Genomic DNA, 25,520 nt, shown 5'->3' on the forward strand with positions numbered 1-25,520 from the left:
GGATTTCGTGAAAAAATAATTTTGTTTTGACATAGCTTCTTTCAGAAACCTTGTTTTATAATAACTATATGAAACCTTTTAAAAAGCTTTTCGTCGCCACTTTAGGGGAGACCCATAAAATTTTAATTTTTAACGGCTACTACTATTTGGTTGATATGATTATATTAATATAAAATTTGTGCCTTAGTTTATTATAACCTTAACCCACATTTGGGACATCAAGAAACGACAGTGTCTTATTTGAGATTATTTAGTGTGATGGAACTTTTGTCAGTCTTTCAACAATTGGCATTGCTAGATAAGGTAACTACAAGACGTTGAAAAGGACAGTACTTCTAACTTCTACGATTACCTATACTTTTCGATGAGATTTCGATGAACATCATTTCATAAATCTAACTCCTTTACACTAGTATTAAACATAGTACACTACTACAGCTTCGCATTTGTGACGAAACCCGCGCAAGTCTTATGGCCACATTACCTCGAACATACTCGCAGAATGTAAGACTACCTGAGTTTATTAAAACCCAGTCATCCATCTTTATCCGTGAGGACCAGAACCACCTTGAGGTAACTTCAATAGACCAGTAACCCTTGTGGTACTAAATTATTTAGTTTACATGAAGATACTGTTCTTAAAAGAACCCTTGGTACAAGTTCATGCCTAACCTACTTAAACAAAATACCTAAACCGAAAATATTAGGCGAATCATAATTTCATTAAATGAATCAAATTGAATACCACAGAAGTACAAGAGTTCTGATTCGGAATCTAGTTGTTTTTTTTTGCTGAAGCTTATTTTTCGTCTGTATAGGCATACACATATATCTTATAGTAACGATATTTTCCGGAAGAATAAACTTGGCAGCTTTAAGTTCGAGAGAATGCAGTGAAAAAATTAAACATCGTTCACCAGAGCAGAAATATAGAGGAGGTTTTACATGATTCATGACAGTTATTCTCTTCGTACGCAATTTACATTTTTATTACTCGGGTCGCTGCGTACTGAAAATAAATATTTAAGGAATGATAAGTTAATAAAAAACGCATCCACATTTCGATTAACACAGTTTATTATAGCATTAAACATATAGTTGTTTATTACATCCTGGACTTGTTAATGTCTTTAGAAGTAACACAATGCTGTATGCGAATGTGCGAAATATTTGGTTGACGTTGTTAATGAATATAATTGTTTGCTACTGTGTTATTCAGCTGATTTTACGTAACTGGGGCTTTGTTCCATTTGTCAACAGCAGACTTCCACTAATTTGACTAACGCTTAGGTAGTTTCTCTTGTTCCGTTCGCATCTAAGTTCTTCGCATTGGCTGAAATTCCAGAATGGGATCAAAACTTCGGATCGGAAAAAGTTCAGCCCCGGGCGGGATTAAAAGTTTTTATGTTTAGTATTCACTTAGAGCCTCTTCCCGGTCAAAAATAATAAGTAGCAAATTTCGTGTTTGATACACATGAGCATTTTTGCGGGCTTTCTAGTCCGCTTATTTTTCCAAAGTAAGCTTCTGTCAATGGTTTTATGTCTGTGTTTGGTATAGTGAGGCACGGCGACACGATTGAGACACCGATTATTATAGCAGACTTTTCCAAGTGTTTAATCAGCATGCGGGGCATTTTTATAATATGGTGATAACTGCCGACAAATTGTACATTGCTGGGATCAACAACAACAACTTAGTAAGGTTCATACTGCCTTTAGATAGTTATATTGTCACTTAGTATTACACCAATAACTATCGTTCTAATTATGATATACTAAGTACTATCGTTTTCCAGTGAATCCCGCAGGGGGGGGGGATGCGTTTCTTTTCTTGTTAACCCTCTGCTGATGACCTGGCCAGAGATCTCCTAAAGCTATGGTCGATAGGGGCGCCGCACAAAACAAACAAAAATATATCATTAGACAGCGATATCATGCACAAAATGATCAATTTTTACACAAACATAATTCAATACTATTTTTTTCTTATCTACTCTAGAATGTAATACCCACGACGCCAATCAGTTACGTCGTTCAACTGAGACAACTAGAAGATAAAGCTGTTCTATCAAAGCTGCTTGGGACATCCATTTGACTGACTGCTGGATGTCTCAATTTCTAGTCAAACACTTTCAGAAAGACGTATTTGAAATTCTGAAATGATTGTGCCTTTTCCGCTATTATGTTAATTCGCTAGCAGACGCCTCGCAAACTAACAGTCAACTCATCTGGCGTTCCACTAATGGCTTACGTGCATGATTGCAAACAAATTCAATTAGTGCACTATTATCGATACCTCATATCGCATTCGTTTGAAGATATCAGTTTAAAATTGTACTTTATTATGCCAGAGGGATATGTAATTCCTAAAGTTATTTCGGGAACTGAACTGCGGCAAAAAACGGTTGTGCATTAACACATGAGTAGCCGGTCTCAAGAATTGGTCTCCTTAGAACTTCCTATAAGAAATGCAACTATAGATATTCAGCTGAATAGTCTACACTTCAAAGCTATCATGTATACAAAAGTTGTTTTTTAATTAACTTGAAAGTGAAAGCCTGCTCAGCCACTTCATGTGATTGACGATATGTGTACAGACGGTCACTGATATAAGAATGGGCTGTTGAAACTATTATTGTCGCCTCTTTTAACGGGAGTGCAAGTTTAGAGCTCAAGTTGGTAGTGTTTTATACATCATTTTTTGACGTGCTATACAAGTTACCGATTGGACTATGTATCAGTAATTTTTAGTGTTAGTTTTGTTGCAGTCACATTTGGTCAGCTATGCGCTGTGCTTTGTATTGTGATAGGAAATATCTTTATTTGTACTACAGGCGGCAAAACACTGCGGCAGGCATTTCCATATCCTTGGTCATTTGCCGGCCTGGCGATTACTTTCAGGTACCTGGCTTTTAAACAATGCTTCATTCCTTGTCTAAGATTTACGTTTAAGAGGATAAAAGTAGAGATTTGCACTTACACAAGAGAATTTAGTTTCTCTAGAATACTCGGATTGATTATGTGCCTAGTAGATTGGACCTACTATAACGGGTGCTGATAACAGACCAGTCTGTATACGATGTGTTTCGGTTGAAAGACGTATAGTCGAAAATTAATTACTTAATTATGATTTCGGTTAGGTACAGTTATTGTTACTTTTTGCTGTTTCATAAATCTCCAGCGAACACGTAGCGTATAGCGATGCCCCTGCACGTTGAAGGCCTCGATTGCTCACAAGCAAACTTATAAAGAGAAGCATCAAGAAGAAATATTAATGTAAATGTTCAAGTGGTACTGTATTGATGTGAAAATGCTGGTGTAAACGAGGATGTTGTGGTTAAAGATAATACGGCTCCGTTTTTTATTTCTTTTACACAAAAATACTTTTTATACAGCAAAATTCTTGTAAGGATTAAATTTTCTGGGTGACTAAATGCGTAAAATAACTTCTAAGGGTGAGTAGAGATTTTAATGGGAATTTTTTGCATTGAACTTAATGATTAGAAACGCTCATAAATAATCTAACAGAAAAATTATTTCGATCAGTGTATCAGTTATATGTTCTAATAATAGTCAAGTTCACTTCATAGAGAAAAATGTCATCTATGTAACTCAGTGATCACCGTATAATGCTAGTTCTAACTTATGTAACGTGTCGCGTTAACGTTTACTTTTCCGTTTAAAAGATTCGTTTCAAATGTCTGGATTGTAAACGTCTGATTACGTGTTCCTCTTGAATGTGACGAAGGTACTGCCTTGTTATGATTAGTCATGTTGAAACCTAATAAACTATATAATATACTTAAATTTGGCGCTCACTGAGTTTGACCAATAAATTGTATACCGATTAATTTTTTGCTTCCTTGGTTTATTCGAATTTTTCTGCCCTCTAAAGACAGCTGGACTTGCTTTGTTTGGTCCTCTGAGCTATAGCATCTACTTTGCATGAAAGTATTTGACTGCAGCTTTATCTTGTTACTGAAGTCCCCTCTTTTTTGTCCCCGTCCTTATCTGATTATATTTCGTTCAACAACGACCTTGCGCAGGCTTTCTTTGCTTTGGGAAACGCAGTAGTCTGTGTTTTAGCCCCCCGTTCAGTAAGATATACGTAACAGCTCTTTTTACCGTACATACTCTGGGGCCCTTGTCCCTCTGACGTGCTAGGGTCTTCGATGCATCGTTAAGCAACGCCGAGAACGAGGTATCGAGCAAGCAAACTCCGCGCGATGAGCGGCCCACAGAAAGGTTGGCCTCCTTCAAGGCGTGTCGTTGTGTTTGGTCCTGAAAAATAAGAAGAAACACCAACGGAAAGGAACAGGAATTACACTAAAGCAGGTGATTCAATCCATTATCGTTTACATCAATTTTATACTACGGAGTAGGAGGAAAAGGCAACTATACTTTGCATACATGCGATCTACGACTATGTTTTCGACGAGAAAAAATTGGCATTCTTAAAAGTAAGTGATCTTCTAACCTAATATCTACAAATATCGAAATTGTATTCAGATGTTATAGTAATAATTGTTATGATATGTTATATACAGAGGACAGGCGGGGATAAGGTTTTATTTAATATAGGTTCATTAATAGAGATTTGTACGTAAAAAACAGGAATTAATTTCACTGATACGGCGCGATAAGCGTATCAGAGTATCTATAATGACAGTTCAGTACGGGAGAATAGGGTCATTTATTAATATGCTTACGGAATGATGCCCCAAACTTTTCTCTGGTTTTTTTCGTTGCACCCAGGTAATTAAACTAAGTTAAACAGCAGCTAACAGCATGATTCGTAAACATATTTCTTTCTTGTTCAGGACGCCCTTGGAGGTATCGCTTGCAAGGTTCCTCAATTTATAGCTGACGGCATCTAAGCTTTTATATTGTATTCAAATCGTATGGCGAATCGATACATCTGTCTAAATCACCAGCCTTAGAAAGCATATAAGCTCAAGAGGAACATCTTTCTAAACTCGGAGAAGCGGTGCCACTCGTGTATGCGATCTATGTCAAGGCCTCATCATGATCCGACCGACATCTCGATGTGGAATTTCACGTGTAGTTGATGAATGTTATTATCTTGGTAATGCGATGTAATTGTCATTCATGGTAAATAAATAATGGGCAGACCGTGAAAACATAAATTCTTTCTTTAGCAATAGGACAGTGAGAATGCTTCTGTAAAAATGCGGCCACTGTTCAATATTGACGTTGTTTGAAGTACTGTCGAGATTAAGGTGATGAAAATGTATTTGTCTCTCTGACGTTTGGCGAAGGTCCTCGCGAAAACGGTAGGTATCAGTAAAAAAAAATGCTGTTTTTAAGAATCACGTTTTTCCATAGCAGTCAAATAACTCTAGTAGTACAAATAATTGTGGAGTCCTATGTGATTATCGTGTATTTAGTTTCAGCTGGATTCAGTATACAGCAAGTAATGTTAGGACACACCCCAGTTCCTATATAGTTCACTTAATATCTGAACCTAATTAATCATGCCGTAAAGCTAGAACCGAATGTTTTCTAAGGGACAAACGGAACAATTACTTCTAATATACCACATTGATAGTTCTAGAATATGGACAACTGATCTTCTATTATATACACCCCTTCCTGGGAAAGACAAGATTCTACAACTGTGTTATAATCTTTATCTTGCTTTTCTCTGACTGTTCAGGAGCAATAGGCGCCTGTCAGCCATTGATATTTATTAGTGTTTTCTCCTTATTGTAAATCTAACATACATATATATATATGAAATTCTAATCTAAACTTACGCTTTCACTTTAATGACTTAGGGAAGAACTTCTTCTTGAATGTCGTGGCTAGCACCTAGAGCCACATTTCGCGCATGCGTCTTTTTACATGGAAAATTTTAATGTTTAAAAAGTTCGAGAAATTGAGCAGTCTTGTAACAGCTTCTTCTCTTGTTAAACGCATTCTCATTGGAGGAATATACGACTAAAAGATATAGTTGATGGCTATTTTCACAAGTATAGAGATAAAATTAAACCCGCAATAAATCTGTTTTATAGGTGGAAATACGTTCGTGCAGCTGTTGAACGGACTTGTGGAGTTGGTCACAGTGCCCATTTATTTGGTAACAAACATGGCTTTGCGTCTGTTAAAGGGAAAAGTCGATTGACATCTTAAAAGTGACACGCAAATCACAAGCAATGATCGATGCTTTGCAATGTCGTAAAGTTGATTTAGTTTATCAGAGTTACTTGTCATTGAGAAACGGCGTTATGTGAAAAAAAACTATAGAACGAAGCTGAATTCGCCACTGACCTTGGATAGATCGGATTTTTCTTTAGCCGTCTTATTTGGTTGTTTGGAACTGGATCTCGACCGAGGTTTATACTTTGATGCTTTGGTCCCTCTGAGAAGCACAAACAAATTTAGTGGAATTAACAAGTGAGACTAGTGAATTTTTGTAAAGTCCATTGATCTCATTAAAGCTTAAGAACATGAATGCTTTTCTAGATTTGCTCATGTAGCGAAACGAAGCCCAAATAACTCTCTGAGTCTCTGGACTTCGGAATTTCTAATGAGTTCTAGAAACAATAAATTTAAATAGGACCGGGCACTGATTCTCTGCGTTGAAGATAAAAGAACCCGACCTTAAATCATAGTTGCATTATGATTTACAACACGATTTTCGCTAATTATTTATTGAGGTATGAAGTATTTATAATATGCAAGAAAGTTATTATTTAAACGAACTCAAATTGGTATTATTGTCAGTTGCCCTACACGAATATTGAATGATATCCGCCTGACTACCAATGACTGGGAATTGTCAGGAATTGTGAATGCCTACATTAGTGTAGATCTGGCCTCATATCATAAATCTGAGGCTCACAGTTCAAATTCAGTCACGAGTCAATGCGAACTATCAAAGTGTTTTGTTTGTCAATGGCAGATTAAACCATGAAGAGTCTGTGGTGCTTGCTACCTCTACTCCAGGTGCCTTCGAAAATCAACGGTACGTTTATAATGGAAACAGTTTTAACAAAGGCTTAGTAGAAACATCGTTTTGTTCTTTTACTTACTTAGTTCCTGTTTTACTTTTGTCTCCCGAAGCCGCCTTAATCTTTTTGAGCGATCCCGCTTTTTTTTTACCTCCGTCGGCAAATTCTTTCTTCCATTGGCCGACCGGCGGGGGCTCTGACTTGGTCCTCTGTCGTGGTACTTTTGCTGCTCGCTCGAGAGATAGCTTCCGACTCGTTGGCTAGGTATTGATAGTTGCACTGAGAACAAATTAGTATGCTCCCAAAATCGATCGATAACTAAACCTTAGATATTTAGCAATGTCGTCTTGAGCTAAATGCTTTGTATTTCACTGATTAGGCTTTAAGTTTAGTTTTTCCAGCTTCTATTAAAAATATTTCAAAACAAATTGTTAGTCATATAAGTCTTCTATATAGGCGTACCGAGTGCCATACGTTATATAAACGCATGACGCTCGGTCGGTTTAACCTCGATAAACTTCTGGCTAATTGTGTTAAGCATTATAATATATTTAAAAAAGATATAAGTAATGACGAGCAGTCAGCGATTGGAGTGGGACATTGATGCTGAGCAGCTTCATGCCTATCCGGAATAAACAAAGTTGCAATACTAAAAACGTTAGGTAAACATCGTTTATCTTTGGCAAGTCAATTGAATTGTCAAATAACTTTAAGCCCATGATAACGCCGCACCTGTCTTCTGGCTTGACGCTCCATCTGTTCGTCTTTCATGGCTTTTCCCGCCTCCCTCAGCCACTGGATGCGCGCGCGCTCCCAATCCTGTACGGTGGAGTTGACCTTACTCCGGTAGAACACTTGGTTTTGGCACCATGCCATGTACGTCGACTTACAGATAATAAACAGTAGAGTACAGGAGTTATGTTTAGCCTCGAGTCATCGAGCACATTGCAAAGATTATTTTCGATAGAAAATCATGGCATATTAATGCGAGTCATTTTGGGCTTATAATATGTGCGGACAAGCCGGCCGCTACGGCGTAGCTCCTTTTATATTTACAACCGAGTCTGAATTACGTACACAGTAATTGTGCAACATGACTAACTAGGGTTATAACACAAGTTGAACATTGTCGCATATACGTAACACTGAGTACTTACGACCTATGTATATCGGTGTAATTTTACACTAGTTTGAAAAGAAGCCTAATACTATTATTGTTATTTTTACCCGTCACGTATAAACGGGTTTTAAGAAATGGGTAGAGTTGCCGAAGTCTAGTAAAGTGTTTGCCTATAAATAAATATAGCTAAGGTTGGGGCCTACTAAATGCTGATATACTTACAACGTCGAGGATAGAGCGGTGCGGAAATCTTCTTCTGAGTATGTCCATGATAAGGGCACGGCGATTTGGGAGACTTTTCGGATACTGTTCCAGTACGTGTTGAACTACTTGGTAGTCATCGGTTGTCCAATCTGCTGGCTCCTCCCTGTTGAAAGAAGTGAGAGCACGACATAGACATTTTCTATGAATGGTTAATATTAAGATAATAGGTACGTGTCAAGGAAATAATCTGTTTATGCACATGCTATAGTCTGATTCTCTAACAAGGGACAAATCAATACGGACTCGGTTTTGTGGGCCTTGTCAATTTCGCGTAGCTTTTTTTCAAAATCCTGATCAAGTTGTTTGAGTTCTCCGAGTTGATGCCGCCGTATTTTTGAGTCCTCTTTGTGGGCCGCCAGAAACTCTTCATCAACGTTTCGCGCGAATGTGAACCGTACACTTGTTAACATCGGGATGTCAAACGCCTGGAACGGGTCAAAGGTTGACGAATAAGTTAATAGTCATCTGCATAACTTTGCAGTAAACTTTAATTGTCCGAATAGATAAAGAATGATCTACAAATTACGAAAAATATCATTAATAAAGATTACCACAGATACAATTGTTTTTGAGGTAATACTTTCGGGAAATACCGTTCAAGAGTTCCGCTCCTAAGTGAACGTAATGAGCATGCTCATGGCTATCAGCCTTTTTAGTCTACATAGCTCTTATTATTATGTGCACTCTCACATATCCATTACGGTGCTAAAGAGTCGTTGTGAGTATTATAATAACATAAACTGGTAATTTAAAAAGCAAAGCATTTTAATACGAGATTATTTCACTCCCCAAGGGCTGGTAGCCTCTCACTGTTGCGGCACTCAGATGTCCTTGAAAGTACGATGTAGATTTGATTACGAAGTCGTGCTAAAGGCCCACCCAAAAAGCTTAAGTATTAAGCGTACTTCAAAACGTTCACAAATATTTTTTGTTCACATTCCGTCTGAATATATAATATTTGAAAATCTGTAACTATAACGCGCATAGAGCAGATTAGATTGATTTCCGACTGGGCACAGAATCGGGTACTTGATTAATCAATCCTGTTGCTTTGCTTATTTCCAAGCCACGTACTAGAGTTATTTTATGAGAGTTTAGTATTTAGATTTTTGTTAAAAGAGTTTACGCTGCCAGCAAACAAAGCAGGTAGGCAGGCCAGTTTCGCAAATTCGTTCTTTACTGCCTAGGTTTGGAGTGAAGCCTATAGCTATATACGGAGGGGCTAGCGACACTACTGCCTACGTGACATGTACCCTTGCATCACATCAAATCCTATCAAGGGCCTTTATATTATATAGGGAGGCACAAATAGATACGTCGGCTGGAACCCGAACGCACACGTGACCCGAGATACTCCCTCCCCCTCCCTATATATCTCCAGTCTTCGCTTGGTATTGTTCCGTCGATGGTGAGCGGTCAAGACCAATCCTGTAGCTGGCAACAGCCCAGGGTTTTTGGATTGGCTTATGCCATCAACCACAGCGGCCGAAATAACAGGATAGTTCTTTCTAGACTAGTCAAAGCTTAGTGGACAGAATCATTTGCTGCCTGCTGCTCAATAAAGACCCCACGCTTCGAAATATTATAGTAGGCGGTGTTTTGCTGCTGGCCTTTCACCTGTTCCGCTTCGTCGGCGATTACGCTGAGCCACGTTTATGTCGTTTACAGCGCTACTGAGAGTGCGCTCGGGAACCATTCGGTTTGTGTCTAGAGTTCATCTGACCAATAAATGATACTAAAGAAAGGGAATTCGTCCAAGAGCAGGTTCGTTCTCCGAAGAATTGGCTTTTAAAATTAGTATATTCATCGACGCATAGAGACATATAGAAGGTAACACTTTGTAGCATTTGCGGAACCTATTGTGACTTGCGTCGCGTATTTAACCTAACACTAAAGAACGATTTAATAGATAATGCTCAGGAAAAACCGGCATTCGTACAACTTGATGGAACTATTTCTTGAACTGAATGGAAACGTAAGAACATGATCGATTACATCGGCGATTAGGAAACCATCAGCAGGGTAACAACAAAGTATTGAAATACAGGAACTTGTCAGAGAACTATTTAGGCGAAAGTTTAAAGGCGAGTCGATGACCCCCTTTGAAGTTAAATTATCCGTCGTACGTCTTTTCTGTTCATTTATTTGGTACTGGTCGTAATATTTCCGAATTTCATAAACTACGTATCGGCCTCTTGATTCACCATTCGGTCTACCTAAAAACCTTACATCATCGGCCGGGTTATCATTTGATCCATTCCCGTACGTGTTTTTAGACAGCTCGCTTTTCTCAATCTACGTTACCGATTGGCACAACAAGACCTCAATTGCTAACTTGTTACAACCTAAAACCTTCTTCTACTGTCGTTCTAAGTTCGTCATTACGTCTATTTAAAAGCTCTGTTATTAACTATATCCGTCGTAGGTTTTCTGAGTGATCTCTGCTGCTAAAAACAGCTCAGCTAATTTTTTTCAATTAGGTTATTAATTATATCATGTAAGTGTTCTTTTGTTATTATCACTACTATTGGTCTTATAATTATTTTTAATTATTTTATTCCACTTACTCATATATTCTCGCGTTAGGATCCTGCAATTTTTCAAAGTTGTGTAATATCAGATATACTTAGTACGGACGCAATAGTTCGATTTATTTGCTTAACCATCGTCATGAGTAAAGCATATTTTAAGCTTAATAGACATTTAATAAAATCAAACATCGTTTGCAGACTCATCATTAGTCAAGGTTATCTACAAATGCGATAACTATAATAAAATAATAAAAATGCATTTCTGATGTCAATGCCTTCTACAATTTTTTAATAAACAAATTTAAGCATACTCCATAACGAAGTAAAAATTGACTCTGCAATTATATACACAAGTAACCTCCGCTTTATTTTCTGTTTTTATGTGACGCGAAAATGTTTGTTTTTTGCTTGTTGCACACATTGATCTACAAGTATAAACAACATCTTTGGCTAAATGCAATTTCAGTCTGCTAAGCATCGTTTTGAAGTTAGGAAAGGCTGTAGCAACAGTGATTGTCTAGCATAGGCTTTACTTGATCGATCAGTATTTCCTAAATACATTTTGATAATTAAGTAAGATTATTTAGATATCTGTTATGGTTTAGTATTTTGAGCAACTATAGAAAAACGATGACTTCGATTTAATCGCGTAAATTAGCTCATAAAGTGGGTTTCTTCAAAAACCGACCTTCTAGTTATACGCTTCATTCAAACTTACTATTGCGAATGTTCAGTGTGAACAAAACTTTATATTAACTTAATGCTAGTTGATTAACAGACCCAATACTTCTAAGTTGCAATATATGTGCGAGCAATTAGAACTGTACGATCCAACAGCTGCAACAAGCCAAACGATTTTTGGTCTCGAATTTTGCGTTTGATATATCCATCATGCATGGCTAATCCTCAGCACCAAACCAAGTAAATCTACGTTTGGTTTTGAATTATTTCATTGCGTTTTTTACGGCTAGTACATTACACAGACTATTCCCCGCTGCTAAGATTCTCGTCTGTTATTTTGAGATTCTCGCCCGCTAAATCCTGCATCCCATATCCCTGTACATTTTAGAACTTATTCTAATAAAACTTGAAACCCAATTTTGAACCTATACGTTCTGATAAAGCCTAGGTTCCGTGAACAAAGCCTTGCGTTACTTAACTAGACTTTTAATACCTTTCCTTTTATACAAATAAACGTATGGGTTATAGTTAATCCATCACACAATAGTATACATACCTAAACAAGATAATCTCGGCCGTTATATGCTTGTCATGCTACAATATAAACATAGTTCTATAATACAGCATAGAACATGTCTTAATATTCTGTGAGCTAATCATGTGTAACCTTATTTTTAAATTATTGATAACTTCCTGAAAGAAGAAGTTCATACTTATTCTTAAATTATTCTGAGCATTGGGCTAATTCATTTAAAGATGTGTAGGTATCATTCTGTGTGATATTTCTATGATCAAAGTTATTCTATAATTTACTATGGTGTAGATAAAAGTATGGTTCCACTATATTCGAGGAATATTTGTGGTAAAGTCTATGTTCCTTTTTTCGCAGGGCGCTACATAGTGTCACTAAATAATTGCAAAAGCGTTTTACAAGGATAGATAAACAACATCGTTAGAAGAAAACAAGCTTGGCCAAAATCTAACCAACTGATATCGCGAGCTCCTTTGAAACTTCGCGCGCTCGATTTGTCCGAACTTTTGTTTAATCAAATGCGATTTCCGCCGGTTTAATATTAGTAAGGCATTCAGCCCCTCTTTCATAGCAAATAGGTTCAATAAACCGTAAAGCTACAACGAGCCGTTGCGCATCAACGGTAAAGACGGAAAGATGGAAGAAAAATCTTTCCATTAGTGTTTTTCAGGTGCAATAGTCCCTAAGGCATAAGAAGTGTTTAATTAGCTTAATAAAAAAAATATAATGATCATGGGGGCTAGGACCGGTAGGAGAGATTCACAAAAACAAAGATGCACTCTAATAGATCATCTGCTGTTCATGGTTTGTTAATCTAACAAGGAGCATTTTACCCTGATTGGTGCATACTACCAAAAGCTGTTTGACTCTTACCAGACCGTTTTGCAGATCCAATTTGCCACAAGTTTTCTCACATGTTCAGTGATGCGGAACTCACAGGATCTAAACAAGCTATATCTAGTGCAAGCTTTACTCGTCGTTTATAATATATTCTTTGTCGTACGGACACATGATCTACGATACCCTTTTATGAGAAGTAACGCTCGTACGATTCCACTATGCACGGTATGATTTATCGTGTATATTGTGTTCTTTGTTGTCGCTCGATAAAATTTGATCTCCTAGCGGCCGGCAGATTGTCGGCCAAGAAATTGTAATGATTGCACCCGGTTATATTTGCGGTAATCTACACCCCCATATTTAATACGCTCGACTGACTTGTTCCGTGCTACGACTCCGGCATTATATATACATGCATAATCCTTTAAGAAGGTGTTATATTGAAACGAAATACAACCTGGTGTATATACGATTATTTCGATCCTATGATATCTAATTAAAAATAGTTCCTTTAAATTCTATATTCGACCCCCTGGTTTTATTAGTGAAGGGATACAAGGCGGCTACCTACTCAGATATGATCACAAATACGAACACTTTGAGCCTGACCTTTTTTAAGTCCGATGCTGAATTCGTTACGCATTGTTTTATATGAGTTTTACTGGACCTATTTGGCTATTTATTCAGCAGACCCGTAAAATGGCATGATGACGCTACTTCATAATAGCTAATTGCCAGCGCTGAAATTTGAACTAGCGATGGCCACATGTTCATAGTTACCACGGTAAAACGATTGAAGAAAGGTCCATTAGCCACCCAGATCACGCTGATGGGTCGCGGTTTAAGCGCAAATTGATCTCAACTAGGGCCTACCTGCATGACCTCGTACTCCGCGTCTATCCGGTCTTGAGCTAACTTCTCAGTTAGTTGATTAAGTTCAAAAGAAGCAGCTTCAATTTCAGCTTCCAGTTCTGGACTGATGCCTTCATCACGACATCGCTGCACCAGTCGCCTGTTATTAAACAAATTAATGTCCTTAAAATCCTATTCGTTACTCATTACGTAAGATCTAAGTGAAAATAACATAGAAAATCCTACTAACGTGTGCGAACTAAAATATAGAAATCGTTCTGGAAATTATGTCCGACGAACACAACAATGTTTTTTTTTTGATGTATTAAAGGTGACTGCGCTGTGAAGTAAAATGTATATTATTATTTCGACAAACACTATTAAGACAACTGAAATGCTGGCAAAATAAGGAAAGAAATTTAAACATTAAAAGGTTGATGAAGTTTGCCATTTATGGTTTATCTCATTGTAAAGGCTTAAGCTTCGACACCAAATCGTTTCTCTTGATAAGAATATATTTAGCACTGTTTTCACAGAATATGCAAATTTTACGCAGATTTGTTTGATTTCAGTATTTCTAATCCTTTCCAACACTTCGCTGCTTTTGGATGGTTAGCGCTTCTATTGATTTCAGGTTTGTTGTCAGGACTGTAACGTCCCGAAAAGGTGCCGCATGAACAAGACGGCGCTTTGCCGAACCGATTTTTTTAGCTCGGAAAAACCTCTGGTATCGCTTTAGTTCGGATTAAGCAATTTAGGTTTTGATACTTTGTAAGATAGATAAAAAAAATTTATTAAGGCGGTACCACGTTATTGGATCAACTAACTACAATTATGACAAATCGCTTTAATAGGAATACAAGCACGGAACTAAAAATACGGCCAATATCACAAACAATTTCTGGTATCCTGTGTAAAGATTTAAAGCCTATAGCTTTCAATAAGTGTAGTTCAATGTAGCATTTAAACTCTAACTCGAACACGTAATTGATTTAAAGTAATCAGTGAAAATGTACCCGGCGTGGTCCTTTGCCCAATTTCACAAGTAGATACCTCGAAATTTGACTTATTCGCTCAGTATTACTCTCAATTTTATGAACACAGGTGAAGAACAATTGGCTGGACTCACTTAAAAAACTGTATGCTTGAAGATGCGCTATCATAGAATTTGGTGGCGTCAAGCTCCAAGTCAATCCAGGTCTCGAGACACCGTCCGGCGGCATCGTCCAGACTTTGGCATGACAGGTAACGAAGCTTGTCAACCACGTCATTCTTTACCGACTCTTCCTGATCTTTTAGGCGCTTCCATTCATTACTCCAGATCTGAAAACATTGAAAAAAGTTCAGTTTCTACTCGGAACGCGTCTATTGCACCCAGTCTTATACTTATAATGAAAGAATTACCCGGAAGTTCTTCACGATGTATATATTTACATCAACAATTCTGTCAATGATCAATAATGATGTAAATAATATGCGCTATTTTATTTCGAGGATTTATTATAATTTCAAGCTAAAATAATGGTTCCGCACAAAAATTGAGACAGGCAAGTTTAGGAGAGTATTTACGTACTTGCCGGTGTTGCTGTGCCATGGCCGCGAGATCCGTATTCGATTGGTTCCCTTTCTTTCGGGAGGTTGCTTTTGATTTGCCTTCCTTGGCTCCATTCTTTGAGTTCTTTTCTTTTTTTGACATTTAGTAGAAGGATCGCCCGATTCTTTCGTCGTACGCTGTTCACCTTTGCTGTCTTGGAAAAAAGGCAAAAAGTGTCCTCTTTATGGGCTATATTAATTTAAGCTACCGAAGGATACCCAAACACGATAAATCCTATTGCTTTGAAAAACTTTCTCAGAGTAATTCGATGACTGCAACACACATTTCAGTCAGTTGATGATAAATTTACGACGCAGAATTGGCACAACTAGAAACGCTCTAGTCGCCATTGTCTAGAGTAGTTGTTAACGCGTGATGTGGCCACTATCGCCAAAAGATAAGAGCACCACTCTTGCCTAACATGTACAATTCTTTGCCCTGTCTTATAGACCTGAATTATAAGAGGTAACCAAAGTGGCCCAATAGGAGGTCTTCCAAAAATGTCAGATTCTGAACATTTTTAACTCTTCAGCTCAGACCACAGGACATCTGCAGACTTCGGGTTTATGTTTACCTATTCAAGATGTATTCTGTTATTGCTCTATTATTGTTAAAGCTGCTACTGCTGCTGCTACGGTTGCTGCTGTATTTGGCGTTGCAAAAAAGTAAAAGTTCGTTCGATCGGATTTACGAGCGGAGTTGTTGTCCCTCGAGGGTTTTTTTTTCGCCAATCTTTGTGAACTTCGCCGTTTCGCGGATTTCGCTCCGGAGAAGCCCAACTGAGGAGCTCTCGAGACACTAGAACAACTCCTACGCAAACCGGTTGAGGAATATACAATTTAATGTGGCTCCATGCGATCACACAGTGGAACACTGGCCGTGAAGCCATTGTTGCCCGGCTACGACCCATATAACCTAAACGGCATAAACGAGCAGATGGAGAGGGTCAAACAGTCAATCGGAAAATTACAGTTGGGGTATTCTACGATGGTGCGGAGCTGCGCCGCCTTCAAAATAAACCCTGAAGAACTGCACATCTCTCAACTAACTTGGTGCTATCCACTCTAGAATATATTAGCCATTATATCGAATTCCGACATGACAGAAGATATTTTCATCCTTTTATCTTCATACCCCCCACTTGAATGGTGCAAGCTTCACAACACTTTTGTACATCATTATTTTTGTATTACAATATATTGTTTTGTCATAGAATTAACGCATCGTTTTGCTGAGCTTATTATGTGATATGGCCATAACTAAGTTTTTATTAGTGACATAACATACCTAACTAATCGCCTATACATAAATAATCTGTAAGAAAAACCAAATAAATCTATAGCTACGGTATTCTACACGAACCTTAAGTAACTAAATAGATAACATAGACTACAACAATTAGAGACATTTATGCGCGATGTATATAATCAAATTTTACGTCCCTGTTCAATTGAATAGTATAATGGTGGCAAATATGGCAAGAATAAGGGAATAGATTACGTAGGTAAATGGCCAAACAAACATTTAACTATCAACTACAGTATTTTACAAAATATTTATTAAATATCGATCTTTTATGCTTTGCTAAATAGCTAGATAACAAAGTTTATTCTCCTTATTTTTTTTTATCTATACCATTCTTCCTTGTCGCGGGCTTTACGTGTTATTCGTTACGCGATCCCAATGAACTAAAAGATCATGATAAAGTGTTTCAATTTCATGACAGAATGTTTTTTAATGTGTTGACGTTACAGAGTAACACAAAACGTCGTAACTATCAATGAGCATTGCTAATTGAACACGTGAATTTTTGATGTGTGAGCTTCAAGCTAGCCACAGTAATTAGTCAGTATTTCACATACATAATACCGCCAGATCATATTGACAGACGCCATACACTTTCTAATTGAGCTTTATAGAACATAACAATATTGTGAAATGGGTCTGGTTAAATTGCAATATTTTAGTATAATAATCGATTTTCTTTAGTTTAAATGTGTTCTACTGAGAACAATTTTAAAGAACTCAAAGGTGTCGCATCTCTGCTGATAGAGACGCAGCGTTATCCGGCGCTCATATTTATTGGATAAATAAACCGCCGCACTATCCCTGAAGCTCATCGTTGAAGGTTTGGGTCCGCGAAGTGCAGTGGACAGTCGTATTCAGATCACGATGCCTTCAAAAACTAGCCACGACCCATAGATGGGAGGCGTAGCAGGCCAGTAGGCATGCCCAGCGAGACCCCACAAGATTTTCTAGGAACAGTTTAACAATGCAGCAGTACATTGTTTACATAAAACGTCCTTCAAAAGAAGTGCGGGAATTGAATCCTTTCGAAATTGTGAAACATCGGGGAAACCACCGCGCGCATTAAAACCCGATGTAAATACTACTCTGATAAGCCGAATTTACCGGTTATCGTATCATCAGCTTCACTCAGAACTAGTACCTAATTAGGTCTAACTAATTAAGTTTTCATATCGTTTCGTGCAAATTTCTGTTGACACTGCTTAAAAGAACCATCAGTCGTTCTTCGTACAGGTTGATACGGCAATTTCGTCAGAATGGCCTCTGCTTTTACGACTATAATTATATAGAACTTGTAGTCGCTATTTCTAAATTAAGTATGCATGTAAGAGGATGATTAGTTATTTTTGCCGCGGAACGCTATTGTGCTATCGCAGTATTGATAATCTTCCTTTCTGTTTTGACGTTATGTAGCAATATGTGCTGGTACGTGTCAGATGCACCTTCACTCACTCGATATTGCCCGTCCAAGGTAACGTTTATGGTTCTAACAGGATGAGTCAAACACAGTGGTTCAAATGAAAGAAAACAGTAGGCCTAGCGTGTTAATAAGGTTATTTGATGAGATTGCAGCAACGTGTCGAGACTGAGTGAAGTAGTGTAATAAATAGCGGCGGCACGTAATCAACGCTCATTGATTGGGTGATATGAGAATTATACAGGCTATCACCTCATTGCTTCAGGGTTGTCTTCTGGAGTCTTCATGCAGGATTCGATATCATAATACTGATTAGACACTCAGCTAAGTGCCTATGGCTGGAATTGATCCGGACAAAATGTACAGAATCAATATTAAGGGATATTTAATTGGCGACGGACGTGTTAATAATACTGGTGAATGCGGCTCATCTCAATGATGTCTCACAACTAACCAACACTCTATAGTGACAGCGTCTGTTTAATGACGCATTATACCTAAAGGTTTTGTGCTACAGGTTGAAAGGGCGGACCCAACTAACAATCATCATATAGCACTCTGTCATGGATTCCATTTAGAAATTCACCAATTTGAATCGAAGCGTCCGAATTAAATCATTGACATAAACGTGTGCGAGATACTCTACTAAAAATTTATGACTCTGGAGAATTGCTTGACTTCTCGTACGGACGAATCCTATAATCGAAAAATGAAGTCGACTGAGCGCTTGACAGTAGAGCAATGTACGATTTGAGCACGAATAGTAAGCAGCTTTACGTTTTCGTCAGATTCGTCCCTCATTTTTCGTTTATCATGTGCTAGACCCAGGTGGGTTAGTTGATGAATGATATTTATTTCCGCCCGTGAAGCTATAATTATCACTATATTGCATAGTGCGACATATTATAAAATGTGAAGAACAATTCGCCTGAAGAAAAATTTCAGGTGGAGCCTTATTACCTCAGATAGTTCACAAGTTTGCATGGTACAGGGTATGTCCTGCAAGCACTATACCGTTTATAATAGACTATCATTTTGGGACGATTTGAAATAGTTACAAGACTGCGTTACGATGTTAACTAAACGTTCAATAAATAATAAACATACAGAGAAAGCGAAACACACAGTGGCATCGAATTTTTAGGAACCATTCACTAACCGAATATTATTTACCCTGATATTATGAACTGATACCGGCGTGTCCATAAATAAATTAACGAAGTGTACAAAGAAACAAAAACATACTAATGGTAAACTCAAAGCAGTAATTTTGCGCCATTTGGTGCTATTAATTTTACTAATTATATTTCGCACAAGCTTTATTATTTATTTTAAAAAAAATTACACGATGCGTTACACGTAAGCAGTGATATCAATTTTCTTGTTGGAAAATCTGTGCTTGAATAAGCCTTCGATTTTAGCCTGCAGCAAAATAGTACTAATTTTAAAAATAAATCATTTGAATCGATCCTGACCGTTTCCTTATACGATAGGTCTTAGAATTTGCTGCTGGCATTGCTTCAATGTCTTGTCAGAGCCCATCTGCCTGCCAAGTGTGGAACTATTCGTCTTTTTTATTTTCGTCGTTCACTTTTTTGTAAATTGATTTTAACAGCATTAAAAATAAAACCAGTCGAAAATCGATAAACTAATGTCCTACTAGCGGGTTTCATATTTACAAGTATTAGGCTTGTAATTTTACGTTGAAACAATTGCTTTCTTGCCACGACTAGAATTATTCGTACAGTGGCCTAAACCATGAGATTTCTGTGTATTGTCGTCATCGTGCTGGTGTTGATTTTCGATTTGTACTGCGTATCCTCTAAAAAGGAGTAGATATCGTTGGGGCTCCAATCCTTTATCATGTCTACTATAATAGCATTTGTTATGTCACCGGCTTGGACCAATGGCCGGCGTAGCGGAGTCATGCATCGTTAACCACCTCCATCAGGATTGTCAAGCTGGGCAACGCTCTTCGACGCAACACTCAGCTACAACCTGCTCCGCGCCTGTCTATTAAGCACTAAAGCTTCGTACAACGGACGAGAGGGGCGATGGTGTACCATCAGACTAGATTCTCGATGGGCTATCCGTTTCGTATTATTGCTCGACGTCACACCTCATCTGATGAATTGTACAAGTGGGTTACTCCTCAAATAAATCCACATAGTGGGCTTTGATGAACCTCACTACCATTTTTCATGCTTGGCTATCGCTAACATGTCGATGGTGCGAAATTTCCGCAGCTTTCACTTGCAACATTCGTTGTTGGACGTTTTACTTCTGCCGATGGTGGCAATTGCATCAGCTGCTAATGCGTATAGGTTCAAACCCTGTACAGTGTCGCGGAGTATGCGAAACTTGCAGCCAATATCTTTGGAGATTGATCAATAAAGTGAAATAAATATGTGTTGAGAAAATTGTCTTAATCATTCGCAATTTAGGCGAAAAATTATTGATGTCTTCTAATAAAAATTAATTAAATAGCAAGTATAGTGTAAATAACAATGAGTCTATAACGGCTTATAGTAATTTGAGCATGGTTGAAGAAATTCTGCGACTATTTAGTCTCGGAGATGCTCCGTAATTTACCATCGGAAACGCATTGGCGAACGCCCGCTATAATCTGTACCCAGACATGAAAATTGTTTCTCAAAATAGTATTGTAAATAGGAAGGAGCTCGGTTTACACGGGCCATGTATTATTATTAAATAAGTTATGACAATAGAGAAACTTGTGCCATTCAATGAACTACAATTTTGCGTTCATCCTGGAGATAAGACCAATATTCAGGATATTCAAGGACTAGATTGGTTCAGAAAAGCATTGGTTCAGGAAACTAGTACCATAATAATTGAAGAAATGAGGTCCCTGAGGAGAAATTATTGTTTGGATCGTTCGTTGACACCACATGTTACGAAAACAATTAGTACTAGATGCAAGATATATTCTACTAAGGCTCCCTACTACAAAATCTTGGGCAACACCTTAAAGGTAGCGACCCTTAATACTGTAACTGATTTAATTCAAATTCACCTGTTGGAGAATGATTACTGAAGATGAGGCTAAAAAACACTGAAGGAAGTATCTCGTGAGTAGTGATAAAACAGATAAAAAAAAAAACAACGAGAAAAATACATTTGACCACGTTTGGTCCAGCTGATTTGGACAGAAGGACAGGCAGGGATTGTAAAAGGTTTTACACGCTCGGGACGTTAATAGGCCAGAAGACAAAGGACAATTTCATTACAGGAAGCAGAAGTACAAATTGCTTTTTGTAAAAATGAACGAAAATCAAACATTTGTTTCATCCCTAATAGTAGAGACTAGGCGAGATTGTAGCGAAAACTGGACAATGAAGATAATTTTTCCTTTAACGTTGTCAATCGTAATGCAAAATCTATTATTTTCGTCTTTACCACACCGACTCTGCGCAGACTGATCCAGAAAATCTCTTATTGAGCCCTCACCAACGCGTGTAGGCAGAAAGTAGAAATATCCATTTTGAACAGTAAAACCCACAGTAGATATTTGTCTCAGCATAGCATAAAATCGATTGAGCTCTTTTCAATTCTAATTAGAGTTAACAGTCGGACAAGTTCATCTACTTTGTTTTACGACGCTTGCGTTTCGGGATCGGCTCGCGTATTCGCGGTGAACGGTACTCAGTGACGGCTATTCTGTTAATTAGTAGCTTTCGATCAGTAAACACATTGCTGGTGCCAATTGTGTTAGTTGATCGAGATTACCATGAGTGTTTCAACGTTGACTTTGATGTTCGGAAGAGCGATCGCTGAACCTTAGGGAATACATCAAACAATGGGAGCATGCAAGCCTAATGAATACGTAAACATGAGTAGGATTTACACACTGTATTAGCGGTAATTATAAGCGACTTACGTGAATGTATCGAACTGACTGTTTCATTTGATTCATTTCTGCGTGTGACGAATATTCAGCATTGCCACTGTATATGATATAAATAAGGCTAGTCTTGTATGTAATAAGCGTAGCGAGATAAGACACGTTTGTATGTTTTGTTAGTATCGTAATCATGGTACACACTAGAAAAGAATTGCGATGGATTTCGAGGAGTGAAAATATATCGAGCTGATGCTGGTGTCCATAGAGCTTGTGATTTCTATTTTGACTTGCCAAAAAATGTTTACTAAACTTCACAAAAGAATTTTTCTATTTATCTGAAAGCACGCTATACATAAATGCAGGTTCCTATCCGAGGGATGTCTGTAGCAGAAACCGTTTCTACCAGTTAGCTTGAACTTTTGATTATTCGACCATACACGTTTTTGTCAGGATAAAGAAGGTGTCTTTGCAGATTCTGCGCAATGGCTACCTAGGCCGACCTGCTAAAACAGCTAATGGGTGCCCTGTCAAAGATCCCGTCGTTTGTCGCGTTGTTCGTCATTTCTTGCAACATTATATGTCAGTTTCTTGGTTTTTTTTTTAAATCACCCGCATCTTCCGTTACATAATATACCCTCAAGCTAAGCAGGCAGCATAAGCTAGTAAAGAAAGAGTCACTTGCTAGATAATCAGGTTAACAAGACTGTGCAGTTAAAAATGGCTTATTATAAATGGAGGTAGGGTTGGGGGTCGCTGTTGGGGGTAGGTGTGGCGATGTGACTTGCCTAATAACCACCTCATGGGATTTGCAGTTGCTAATAGTTTTGCCGGTATTCTGTTAAAGCGGACATGCTATCATGATTAGCCTAACAAGTCACGGGTAACGGCTACTTGCCAAAAAATGTGTTCATGAATAGTTCCCTAATTATTCGAAAATGTATTAATTCATATTGTTAGCAAGTGCTGACAGGTCGTGGCTAGCTTCGAATTTTCAAAAGTAGATTTTATCTTACAGTGATTCATGAATGGGCGTATACCGATTTTTTTTCATACAGACATTAGTGCTAGTAGCTCTCGGAGAACAAAGCTAACCAAATTGCAAAACGTATAGTTGGAGTGTTTGTGATATTGTGTGAAATTACTTTTCCAAAAACTCTACAGATTTTGATGTGAAAATGCTTCGTGCTTTTATTACGGTAAGTGTGCTAAAAGCGAAATTATGAATACTACTACTTGATGATACGATGTCAAGCTTCTTCCTAAGTAACAACTGAATTCCTGCTCGAACTACAACGGTCAGCGCTTCTACGCTTAATAGAGCAACTCGTACAAGATCCATTTGGTACCGAGTTTTTGAAGCTTATTAGCCATACTGCCCTAAGCTTAAATTCAAACTATAATTCTCGTAAAAGATGACATTATAAATTTTGTCGAAAAATCGGGCAAAAGTAGGTTTTTTCATCCACACGATTTGTGTAGAATTCTTAGGGATAATAGAGAGTAATGAACAGCACATTATTCGACCAATTATCTTGGGTGACAAGTGGCCATTTGTCAAATATATGTAAAAATCGATACGGGATTTTGAATGGCCTAGGTAGGTTCATATTTAGAAAGAAGCAGGTTTACAATTAAAGCGGGGATGAGAACATGTAAATAGCCATCATTGGTCATAATATAATTTGATACGTAAAAGTATTCATTCTAAATTTTCTGACATTGAAGAAAACACGATGCGTGCCATAAAATTACCATTTAGGGGTAATTTTAGGAAATAAGGGTAATCCAAAAAACGGAAACATTCATTCCAAATAATGTGTTTGACGTGAGTGGATATATCTAGAATCAAGAATGCAAACTCATGGACTTTTGTCGATATAAAGACATGAACCCATGTAAACAACTGCAAAAAATATACGGCTCCAACAGGTATATAACTCCGGATGACTATTATCCAAAATATCTCCTGTTCTGTGTGAACATTTTTAACACACTGTTCATTAGCTGGAGAGTGTGTCTTCAAATTTACTCTGCTTAGTCAATTTGTCGCCTGATTGATGCAGACTATGTGATATCTATCGTTCTTGAGAATTGTATACTTGAATTCCCTAAGAAAAAAGTTACAGAAAGTTAAAGAACGAGTTATTGTTTACGTAGCAAGCGGTCAATGTATACTCCTAAGACAAACCACACTTTATTTGTGTTCATTCAACCAGAAAATTTATTAGGCGCCAAAAATATGCATCTGGCCTCGCGGGACATAAAGGAGCCCTCATCAGTTTTTCAATTTAGCCTTGTAACAGTGATTTTATTGTAGTCATATAGTGCCTCGATGAGCTATTGTCTGAAAATCTGCATGTAGTTATTTAGGATTCTAAAGCTGGTCAGCAGTGATCCGGTATTTCCGGATGATCATATATACAGCACTACTAGCCATCTGCCTTCAACTATGCGTGGGTTAGCTGTTCACTCGCACAGGGTCCTTCGGTGAAGGATAATCCTGTCGAGAACATTACGCTCGTTCTTTAGAGTGCACTTGTGGAGTGTCTCGTGCTGACATCTAAACAGCCAGTATATGTCTTTGTGTTGATACAGACTTCTGTTAGGACAATGGCACACGTATATTATACCATCAGTTATCAAAAGGAAACAACTTACGGTTGATCATTTATTGCATATTTAGCACTTAGTATAATCATTAATGGCTACTTACGTAATAGCAGCTCTAAGACGAACAATCAGCCGTTCACAAGATGTTTAAGTATTCACCCAAAGAGAATCACGAAGATTTGTCGTCTTCGAATTGGTACAACAAAATATGTCGTTACAAATTAATTCACTTTCTACCAGCAAGGATCTTCTTCATCACTAAACCGTTTCACTATAGTCGCCTGTAACAAATGTTCCAACTGCACCAGTAGCAATGACTAAGTACCACAATAGTCTGTGTTGCCTATGAAAGCTTAGCAATTCGCGATTGCGTTCACTCACTGGCGATGGCATGCCGTTTCGCCGAATCATTTCGTGCGAATCTCAGATGGTCTCAAAAATGAGAGAGGGTGGTGGTCTTATCGGTGGTCAACTATAGACCTCAGCTACCCCACTGGAAGGGAAGCCGGGAGGGCGGTCTCTGGAGCTGGTCGTAATCGGCGGAAGTTCAAGCTTCAGACCTTACGACTTTACCAGTTTACCTGAACGCAACGGGGAAGGGCCATAGGCACGACAATAGCAGTAGAAAACCGTAGGGGGCATCATGAGGGCGGAATGTCGACGGTCTAAAATTACTTTTCTGAGCACCCCGTACACCATCATCGTCCAGCTGTTACATACTTGGCTGCCGGCCGGCAGTTCTCTGCGTGCCGTACGTGCAGGCGTGAGCTGCTGCCGATGTTGGTGTGCGGTGAAGCCCCGTATTTTGGTAGGAATTCGCCTGATAACGCGAACATCACTCCCCTATCCCTGCCTCCACAGTCTGCGTCATCCCCTCTGTTCCCTGTCGTTGTAGAGTTTACCTTCCCCGCTGTCGCGTGCTGTTGAGCTGG

General features: G+C 38.2%; 1 protein-coding gene and 1 long non-coding RNA gene across 15 annotated transcripts; one reads left to right on the top strand and one right to left on the bottom strand.

The window, feature by feature from the left end:
- Nucleotides 1-1,059: 1,059 nt before the first annotated feature.
- LOC111272228 (uncharacterized) lies at nucleotides 1,060-25,315 on the bottom strand. Of its 6 annotated transcripts, XM_022853543.2 has the most exons (11): nucleotides 24,692-25,315; nucleotides 15,368-15,538; nucleotides 14,924-15,117; nucleotides 13,816-13,954; nucleotides 8,602-8,783; nucleotides 8,317-8,461; nucleotides 7,707-7,859; nucleotides 7,056-7,234; nucleotides 6,292-6,382; nucleotides 4,135-4,281; nucleotides 1,060-1,874 (listed from the first exon to the last, which is right to left on the bottom strand). In XM_022853543.2, the coding sequence occupies exons 2-11, from the start codon at nucleotides 15,488-15,490 to the stop codon at nucleotides 1,869-1,871; spliced, it is 1,359 nt and encodes a 452-aa protein (XP_022709278.1). In that variant the 5' UTR covers nucleotides 15,491-15,538; nucleotides 24,692-25,315; the 3' UTR covers nucleotides 1,060-1,868. The 6 variants fall into 6 exon arrangements, with proteins under 6 accessions (XP_022709278.1, XP_086829330.1, XP_022709282.2 ...); XM_086973204.1 differs by lacking the exon at nucleotides 1,060-1,874 and having other exon boundaries at nucleotides 3,462-4,281; nucleotides 24,692-25,314; XM_022853547.2 differs by lacking the exon at nucleotides 1,060-1,874 and having other exon boundaries at nucleotides 3,462-4,281; nucleotides 15,368-15,542; nucleotides 24,692-25,314.
- LOC111272229 (uncharacterized) lies at nucleotides 2,032-5,147 on the top strand. Of its 9 annotated transcripts, none has more exons than XR_002687396.2 (5): nucleotides 2,032-2,404; nucleotides 2,835-2,901; nucleotides 3,182-3,455; nucleotides 4,165-4,460; nucleotides 4,821-5,147. It is a non-coding gene; the product is annotated as an uncharacterized LOC111272229 (long non-coding RNA). The 9 variants fall into 9 exon arrangements; XR_002687397.2 differs by lacking the exon at nucleotides 2,032-2,404 and adding an exon at nucleotides 2,413-2,517; XR_002687395.2 differs by lacking the exon at nucleotides 2,032-2,404 and adding an exon at nucleotides 2,524-2,675.
- Nucleotides 25,316-25,520: the final 205 nt, after the last annotated feature.

This window comes from Varroa jacobsoni, unplaced genomic scaffold (genome assembly GCF_002532875.2).
Source record: "Varroa jacobsoni isolate VJ856 unplaced genomic scaffold, vjacob_1.0 contig01823, whole genome shotgun sequence".
NCBI classification, from domain to species: Eukaryota; Metazoa; Arthropoda; class Arachnida; order Mesostigmata; family Varroidae; genus Varroa; species Varroa jacobsoni.